Here is a 10,376-nt window from a genome sequence, read left to right as displayed (position 1 = left end):
ATATATATTAGCAAATTTCATAATTATAGTAGCTAATGCAATTTCCGCTAATCAGAATTAGTTGTAGCCAGTAACATTTTTTTTTCCATGAATGTAAGACGATCTTGTATGATTGCGTAAAGTTACCGTTATTCATGAAATTAATTAAACTATTTCGAAAATCGTATCGTTAAATTTTTTAATTTGACGGAGGGCAAAGAGGAAGAAGCGCATACATATGATTAATATTTTTGCAACTTGGGCGTCATTAGAAGGATACATCTTCAAGTTGTAAAAGTGTTTATCACATCCCTCTAGATATACACATATACATATCTATAAATATACATATTATCTAATAATGACACACACATTCAAAAAATGTTTTTAAAATTTCCAAAACACTCAATCTGTTTTTGTGTGAATCTGAATCATTTTTTTTTTCTACGTTTTAAGAACGAAATAATCTACAATTCTGTTAACTATGGACGAATAAAAGGATGGAATATCCTATCTGAATAGACGTTTTCTTCCTTTTATTCGCGTGCTGTAGAATGATATCAGTCGCTTTAGATTCAAGGTTGCATTGGTATATAATTTATTAAGTATAAGCATCAGTGAACAAGTAATGAAAGAAAAAGGAGGCGAAACAAAAAGTGACTCGCGTCTCTATAACGAATCGATAGCGAACACACCGTAAATATCCGCCGAAATTTATTTCGCATAGTCGGACGGAATTTCATTTAATTATACGTCGCAGTGATAAATTGGAGTTAACAACGTATCGGTGGCGGGCGGACTGACGCGTTTCACATTTCAATTTCCCGGTATCTTTCGCATTTCCGATATTTTTGGACAGGTATGAAATTCGCGTAACGTTTAAAAGCTTACCCCCCCCCTCCCCCCTCCCTGTCCCTCCCTCCCCCTGGTTATTGAAGAGCAATACGAGTGGTTTTATTAACGACGGAAAGCGTTTTTCCCTCGCGTTTTCCGCCTGCGACAGGCTACTGTAATAGTCTCGTTCCACAATGAAAAATAAATGAAAAACACACACACACACACACACACACACACACACACAGAGAGAGAGAGAGAGAGAGAGAGAGAGAGAGAGAGAGAGAGAGACACAGCTTTTTCATTAGTTCCTTCTCGGATATCGATGTTATTGACGCGCGTTGCCGATATTTCATCAGCACGCTCGCGAGAAAGACGGTTATTATATAGGTACCTTCTTCCGTATGAACAGAAATGATTGTGATGCGATTATGCTCCCAGATATTTTAACAAAGACACATAGAAGCTTATAATCTAAAAACACGTTGTGAAATTTTATTCAGCAATTTATAAGGTTGGAGGAGGATTCGGTTAATTAATAGCATCAAATTAGCAACTCTGCTGTTTATTTTGATCATCGTCTATTTTATTCGACGCGATAACATGCTCGATTTAGATACTTAATAACATACTTAATAAATCTTTATTAGGAGGATCTATTTTCGATCGTGTTTGCCAGGGCTGTGTTTTAAAAATTTAAGACGACACTTTCAATTTACGTGAGGGATTCTATATATGAATAATTCACGCTTATAATTTTATTAGCAGCAAACTGTCCGAAAATTCAAGTGAAAAAATTTTGCAAAAAAATCGATTGTTTAGACGATTGATGCCGAATACTTATATGCCGAACATTACCGTATATTTTTAGAAACTACTCAGAATGTACTATGTAACTGTATTATATAATAACATAATTTTTACCTATGCATGCACCGCTTCTAATGTATATGTACACTGTTGAATACATAATGTAAAATTATATTCACTTTGAATTACTTTTAATCATTTCTACAGATCGCCATTCGATATGTTATTAATTTAACTAAAATAATGGCGTTAAACAATTTAAGAAAATGTATTAAATTTAACTTAAAATTAGTCTATTTAATTTAACTCAAAATTAGTTTATTTATTAAGTGCATACATTAATATAGACGATGTTTACTTTGAAGTTAATAGAAATGAATTATTTTATATTTTGACACATATGAAAGTTAAAAATAACAAAATGTTACTTTTAACTTAAGGAATTGGGTTATCATTGTTCCTTTGATTAATTAACAGAGTATATTTATGATAATAGGTTTTTCATCAATTTTTGAATAATTAAGGAGGATTTTTCTTTTTATTTCATATTTTATTTATTAATGTCGCGAATCCTGATTTTGTATTTCATATAACCACAAATCATGCTAATCACAAATCGATCGAGAAATTATGTCATCAAAATCGCACAAGCCGTAAAAAAATTAATACATATTTGACCGATAGCTTATATGGGCTTATTAGATAATAACTGCACTTTATTAAATATATAACGATGGCATTTTGAGAATTTAAATTATCAAACGTTTTTCGATCGATTCGCGATTGATTCTTAACGCCGGATACATTAAATGGACGGAGTTTTAACAAAGATTTAGATTATCGCGCAACGAACCGATTGATAAGAAGCGAAAGAAGAAAGAAATCTTGGAGAAAAAAAAGAGGCCGGGTCACGATAAAACAAGCCGATGTAATGTAATCGGCATGATAACTTATCTCCTTCCTTGAGGCGTCGAACGGAGAATTACGTTATCAAGGAAGTGATCATTTAATGTAATCATAAGATAGAGTCATCGAAATCATTATAAAATTCATATGAAATCCCTATGTATAATCCGATAATTACTTGTGCAATCACGAAAAATCATTGTGTAATATTATATAAAATCATTTATTTTACCAAATGGCTTTATATGTAGTGAAGAGAATTATTTGTAACCAGATGAAATCATATGAAATCAAATGAAATCGTAGTCTGTGGAACAATATTTCAGCTAGTAACTACTAATTATTTCATTCTCTTGTATGAATTGCAAGGATATTGGCGGTCGGAATATCGTTGTATGAGATGCCTGCGTACAACATACGTAAACGAGGTAACTACCATTATCAATTGGGGAACGATTCGAGGAAGAAATTTTCCCCTCCGAGTTCACATTCAGAGATCCCGATTAACGGAGAATATTGATATTTACAATTCTGTATTTACTGTTGCGGAGACACTCTCGTCAAGATGCAAATCGCCGCACGTTATATTTCATTGTGAATCGTATACTCCTTAAGCAACTAAACTATGGCAATATTTAGTAAAGTAATTCCCACGTTTCTATATATCTAATCCTCTTAAATTATGCAGAATTGTACTTTCTTATTTCAAATCTGATTAACTTGCTTGCATAAAAATGCGCTTGTCATTATTTCGCACTTCACGTCTCCCCACACATCTTCTACCACACATGGTTTCTCTAAACTAAAACTGACTGGTTTACAGTCAGATCGTGGCTGACAAGACTACTGGCGCTACCTAAAAGAAGAAGAGGAAAACGACAATTCACACGGTCGGGCCGCATAATTCATTCTACGAGAGCATGTCTAAACGAATCTCTCTCGTTCTCGTTGGAAAAATTCATCGTCATGTCTCTCGTGCGTTCATATATAGTAACGTCCTTGCTCCTCATCGCGACGAGAATCTGCGCCTTTCCCTCGTAAATTACGCTTTGATAAGTCAAAATTTACGATCACTGTCATATAATATGCTTTTATAAGCAGTGCGCGCATTAGCTTTTCATCACTAATTATTACATATTTCAGCCAGTGAAAAATGTAAAAAAAGCCCATCAGAGCTGTTCGGACGCACAGAAAATTCTGTATTTTCGTGTGAATGTAACAGAACGAATGAAATAAACGTTTTGACCCTTCAATTCGGTTCCTTATCAATATAAAATATAAATCAAAATTACATAAATAATTATATAATTATATAATAAAAATCATCGCTGTATATCATTCTGTATATCACGTATTTGTTATTTTTTTAGCATTGATTATCCGCAAAAAAATTTTATTTGTTTTACTTGAGAAAAGGACATTTGATCACTTACATATCTGATCAAACTTATATTATTATTATACCTAATCAACAGATTAAAGAATTACAATTTTTAGATTCTTGAAATGAGATCTCAAAACGGGTTTTGAGATCTCATTATTCAACCTTGTGATAATTTCTTCACTCGCATCCTCAAAGTTTCTAATTAAACTTATACATAAAATCGAGGCAGATGTATAATAGAATGAGTATCGGAATCAAACCCAAGAATCGTTGACTACAAGTCGATCGACTAATTTCGTAGGGCTATTTTCGTAGCCACGCACCATTCTATCTCAACCACAGATGTAGACTCTCCGAAATTCTTGCAACTTATTTTTTTGTAATTTTAATAAACTAACTAAGATATGGATGATAAAATGTATAAGCGACAGAAATTCCGCAGAGTCCATATCTATAATAATAATGATTGAGATAGGATCTTTACAAGAATGATTCTTGTATTTGACGAGTCTTGGATTTGATCCTGATTTATTCTATATATTATACTATATATATTCTATATATTTGAAAAATTTGAAGGATATGAGTGAAAGAATTATTATGAAGATAGATGATGATCCGTTTCAAGAATTTAAATTACAGTTCTCCGTTGGTCAGATAATATATTATAGTCATGTGGTCAAATGTTCCCTTTGAAATTGTGATATCATTGAAATCGATGTGATTTTTTTTTTACGTATTGTTTATTTTGAAGTACTCGATATATTTCTGTATTTGAGAGTTGGCAGTGTAACAGTAAAATATAGCTCACTTTGTGCCAACTAAGAAGCGTGCTAACTTAATATATTTCAAGCGATGATAAGTCGATTATTATCATTAATTTTTTATGAGAAACAAGAAAATCTCGTATGAAAATCGAGTCAGAATCTTCAAAGTGAACAGAAAATTGGTAAAATTTCCGGATTCTCCGGAAATTATCTTCGATATATCTCGGATCCGCTACGGGGGATTGTTTCGTGACGTATTGATTTATATCTGCGTAATATCCTTGTAAATTAAATCAGGAGGAAATTATACGTGAGGACGATCACGCGTGAGGAGTCACGCGGCAAAAATCACGCAGGAGGGAAAAAGCCTTCCTTCTCCTCCCTCTCGCTTATTACATCTGAAAAATCCGAGATATCCCACACTCTTTCCTCTTTCTTCTTCCTTTCTCTCTCTCGCAGCCCACAGCTGCTGCGATAATGGCCGGTTTACATTACCGGAAACCGGTAGCCGGTAGTCGGAGCTAGTAGTCAAGTATAGTGGGTATTTATGTTAGGCCGCTTAACTCTTTTTTTCATACGAAAAAAAAACTCTGCACTCGAGTAAAATGTACTTGGACTGTTTACACAGTCGCGAACTTGCGATCATTTAGTCGGCCGAATCAGTTGCGATTATACTAAAGGAATATGCTTAAACCGTCATCATTTCGAATTATAATCCCAGTGCGAGCTCGTTCTACTGCATACGGTTATCTCCGGTAGGGTCGATATGACCATACGACTCGTATAGGACAAAGTGGTACGAAAATAAACGCAGATGGAATGGAACGCATGTTATTGAAGAGCGATAACGCAAATATCGAGAATGATAATTCAGTTACGAGTTGTCTTTTTACGAAAACGGTTGTAAATCGGGAGTCTATTTGTCTATTTTCTCGGCGGCATAATTCCGACTATCCATGCAGTATTCATATGGTGTAGAGCAGCCATAAAATGCGGTTCATGTGCCGCGCGATGTTTCTTTCTCTTCTCGTTTTTTTTTCTTTTTGAGGAACGCGCTTCATATTATTGTTGACGATTAAATTTATCGTCTCTAATGTGCAGCACGACAGATCTTTGGCGATTCGCGACAGGTGACGTTCACCATAATTACATCTAGAATTCCTCTAGAGAGAAGTAAGAGTCTGGCCAATATTCTAGTTTGATAGAAAATAGCGTACGAGTATGTAAGATTTTGAGCTACGGGGAATTAAAAAGTGAAACTGGAATTGTTCGAACTAGAATCGATTCCGATCGGAATTATTCCATTTCCCGTATAGGAAATATAATAAAAATCTAGGGAATAGTTGAACAATTCCGATTGGAATTCATTTCAAACAATTCCATAACATATGCCCACTTTTCCCTTTTGATTTTGCGTGGCTCGAATCGAAGAATTAATTGCTATACTTGAGGCGTCCATCTTGTCTTGATAACTGTTTGTCTTGATAACTCGTTATCGATCTTCAAAAGTTACAATTACGATGAGAAGTTGTTTGCTCTTTCTTTAAATATTCTACAAATATTAACACACATCCTGATATAAGTTATTTAAGTCAGGCCGTGAATAATCTCACGTTAAAATATTTATACGTGACGAATAATGTGCAGGAATGCTGAGAGAATTTGAAGACCATTGCACGCGCAAGCTCGATTGTGCGTTCGATTGGTCGAGTGTACGAAAATACATACCTCAACTGTGCAGAGATGTGAACGGCCAAGTATGACGGTAAACACTCGATCTCTGAAATCTTTCGCGCCATTAAGATGCAAATTGAGATGGGTAAGTGCGAGGTACGTTATCAGTGTGGGAAACGATTATTCGTAGCCGCAGGGTAAGGTTTAATTAGGCTTCGGAAGCTTCGGTCTAATTCCTCGCATCGATACAGGAGACGAGCTCGTTCGTTGAGTGAGTGAGTGAATGAATGAGAGAGAGAGAGAGAGAGAGAGAGAGAGAGAGAGAGAGAGAGAGAGAGAGAGAGAAAGATTGTTTTTATATGTCAAATTATACCCGCGTTTTTGAGTTATATTTTCTATTATTTCTATATAGGTCGTCACTGCTTCTATTTGACATGACGTTAACTTAACTGAAACAATGGAGTTAGAATTTAACTAAGAAAATGTGTTAAATTTAACTCAAGTTTAGTTTATTATTTTGCTGACAATGAGTGGATACATTAATATAGACGTTGTTTACTTGAATCACAGAAATGAATTCATTTATATATTTTTATATATAGATACATAGAAGTTAAAAGTGTTATTTAGCTTAACGGATTGGGTTACCATTGCTTCTCTGGTATCTAACATAGTGTATCAAGTGCATATGAAGTTCGCTGCAGACGTATATTCAACCGTTCCTGAAATATCGCGAACATCCTCCACGTCGCGCCGGAACTCACGGTGAGAATCGGCGAGAAGGGACGGAAAGATTCTCACGCGACGGAACCGTGTGCGGGAGATTTCTCATCTTTCACGCGGTTTTATTAGGGTAACGTTCTCCAGTCGGTCTTGCCTATTATCTGTCGCTATATCTATTGTATATAACGATCGAAGTAAAGCGAGACGTAACTTTATAATAAGAGTACGATATATAATTTCCATTAAGACTCCGTCGCGTCTGCAAGAGGAATTTTTAATTCATCGATCCTCTGTGTACTTTGACAGTGAAATCTTTCCGCTAAACTCAATCGTCATACTATAATATCACTTAATTGGAACCAGAACAAGTCATTTCATGTCCATCCACCATCTATGCAATGAAAGTCGATGCGAGAGACTAACGCGGTCGATGATGATACCGTCTGATCTGTGTTGCGAAGAAATTCTGTCTGGACGGGATATGCACGCAATGTTTTGCTTTGTTCCGATTGTCTTGCCATTAGATACGCAGCGGGTATAGACTCGACGTGGGGTTTTTATTACCTAACGCGGCGAGCGGCGACGAGTTCTCCGAGCGCGTCGCGTCGCGTCGCGTCGTTTCTTACGTAATCATCTCACCGAGAGACGACAGGTGTGGACGGATGCGAGGCGATTCTCACACGAGGACTTCTTCACGACCACGTTCTTCGTCCCTTTTGGCGTGCGGTATCCTCGAAGAACTTCCAGAATCGTATTTCCATCGAAATATCTCGCCATCAGTTTCGCAATTTGATGACTAAATCGACAGGGATTCCGATAAGAAGCAATCGGATGAATCGCGCGTATAAATCGAGCGAATCAGCGTTTTTAAATTATTATGTTATGTAATGGATTGCATTGTCACGCAGAAATGATAATTGAGAGCGTTACGTCGAAAGAATCAGAGAGAAAGAGAGAGAGAGAGAGAGAGAGAGAGAGAGAGAGAGAGAGAGACAGAGAGAGACAGAGAGAGATCATATACACATGCGCACATTCATATAGCAAAAATACAAGCGCGAATACACAGAAAAAAAATCCAAGGCTGTGATGACGTACATACGTTATGCATTTATGCATAATAAAAACGGTACATATATCATCATAAATTTTATAAACTCGATCTTGAACTATATTCTCTTTTCCATTTACGATTTTACGGAACGACAACAAGATTTATTATATCACTTTGGTGTATATGTACATTAATACGGTTCGTCCAATTATTCTTTCGGCCATTTCTAAGAAGACATCTTTTCTTTTCAATATATGAAAAAATGCAAAGATTATCCATCGTCTTATGGTGAATATTACGAGGTTACTAAAATTTTAAATCGAATTAAACAACTTGCTTTTTCCTTAATTTTTTACTAGAGCAGAAAAGATTGCGAAAGCAGATCTTTACGGTAGTAGGAAGTAATAATTGTTGCGTTTTAGGATTCTCTCTCTCTCCCATGATGAATCGCAGGTGCTAGTACGCATATCTGTGAGGCTTTAATTGCAAATTGCTCGCGCTTAATTATGAGGCATTGATAGTCTTTCCAGGCGGGCTTTGTTATTCCGCCGTATTCGCTCTTTAGTCGCGCAGGATTACGCGTTGCGAGTGCAATGGAACGAGCGAAATTGTGCTCGCGCGCGAGAATTTTGCAATTAAATACCGTTTAATTGCACGTCGGCGGAGGATTATCAGCGGTGCGATTATCCACTCCGGCCGCGCCGCGCCGCGCCGCGGTCTTCGCTCTCGGCGAGCCTGTCATTATTGTCATTTACATCGTCTCAAGGATCTCCCCAAGTATGTTCCTAATGTCCCACTCATAATTCTTTTTTGTTCACGCATACATATAATATTCGCGCGTTATCGTTTACCAATACCTATCTCAACCTATTCTTGAGTTATCCTTGCGCGAATGGATTTTATTCCCCACTCGTCGCAATATCGACGCTCTCTCCCGGAACTATATGATTAATCAACACATCAAGTTTTATAACGTTATCTGCGATTATCAGCGTTAAAAAAAGAGTTCATTGAGATTCTTATTTTTAACTTTACTTTCTTGTTTTTCTCTTAAGTAAAAGCTTTCTCAAATTTTCTCGAATTTTCTTTAATTAATTCGTCGAAGTGTTTTATGTTCGAAGAAGAGAACGTGCGTTTCCTGTTTAAATATCTACTTCCTTATCCATTTGAATTTCAGAATTGATTATCAGGTAATTCTGAAGTATTGATATATTCGACGTAACCGGAACGTAACGGAATCTCGATGAGTCTGCCGGATATAATATCGACAAGTTAAATAGACTGTTGCAGATCAGTTTACCTCTGTGATCTCCTCGTCTCTTATTTTATATACCAGCACTGGAATTCTATAACTCTTAACATAGTTATGGTATCCATGCTTGTGTAGATATTATACATACATATATTGTAAAAAGGTTGTGAAACAACGATATCGATACTATTGTTGTAGAATCTTAATGCTGATTCGCGTGACAAAAGAACATATAATCTCGCGCTCGAAAAATTTCTTACTGGGAAAACTTTACGCAGCGAATTCCAGCCGGATTCTTTTTCCTCGCGGATACCCGCCATTTCTCGCGTGCTGTACAATGCGATGCGATGCGATGCGATGTGATGCGATGCAAACTAAAGCTAGAGTTGAGGTGAAATATCACGAATTTTACGGAATTTTAATTTTTTTTATCTCGCGCACACACACATGTGCGGGCGTGCACGTGTGTGTGTGTGTGTGCGTGTGTGTGTGTGTGTGTGTGTGTGTGCGTGCGCGCGCGCGCGCGTGTGTGCGTGTGTATATGTGTGCGAGTGTAGATTTAACAAATGCATCATATCAGTACAATATATAATATAAATTTAGGTAATATGAAATGAAATGAAAAATATAAATTTCGAATTTAGTAAATTCCACTAGAGAATTTTCTTTTGTGATCATGAGATGGGAGAAATAAAATTTATATTGATTAAATGAAAATAATGTAGGTGTTACTTGGACTTTTGCAGGCCTAGCCCGGGCGGAGTCGGCGATAACGGCGTTCAAGGTGTTCGCGGCAAGGGTCTGCCGCACGTGATTTACTGCCGACTCTGGCGTTGGCCGGACCTACAGTCGCACCACGAGCTTAGGGCGATCGAGCACTGCGAGTACGCCTTCACCCAGAAGCGCGACGAGGTCTGCGTGAATCCTTACCATTATCAACGAATACAAACGCCAGGTACGCGAGGGCAAACAGGTGCATAGACACATATATTCGTT

General features: G+C 36.7%; 1 protein-coding gene across 2 annotated transcripts in view; it reads left to right on the top strand.

Moving 5' to 3' along the window:
• The window catches only part of LOC108692786 (mothers against decapentaplegic homolog 3), a 26,632-nt gene that overhangs the window by 12,685 nt on the left and 3,571 nt on the right, over positions 1 to 10,376 (top strand). For both annotated transcript variants that reach the window (XM_018201230.1, XM_018201231.1), the window contains exon 2: positions 10,127 to 10,335. In XM_018201230.1, coding sequence (XP_018056719.1) covers positions 10,127 to 10,335 — 209 coding nt within the window. The remainder of the gene's footprint in view (positions 1 to 10,126; positions 10,336 to 10,376) is intronic.

The sequence above is a fragment of the Atta colombica genome, unplaced genomic scaffold, assembly GCF_001594045.1.
Source record: "Atta colombica isolate Treedump-2 unplaced genomic scaffold, Acol1.0 scaffold82, whole genome shotgun sequence".
NCBI lineage: Eukaryota > Metazoa > Arthropoda > Insecta > Hymenoptera > Formicidae > Atta > Atta colombica.
This window is presented reverse-complemented; position numbering and strand designations above follow the sequence as displayed.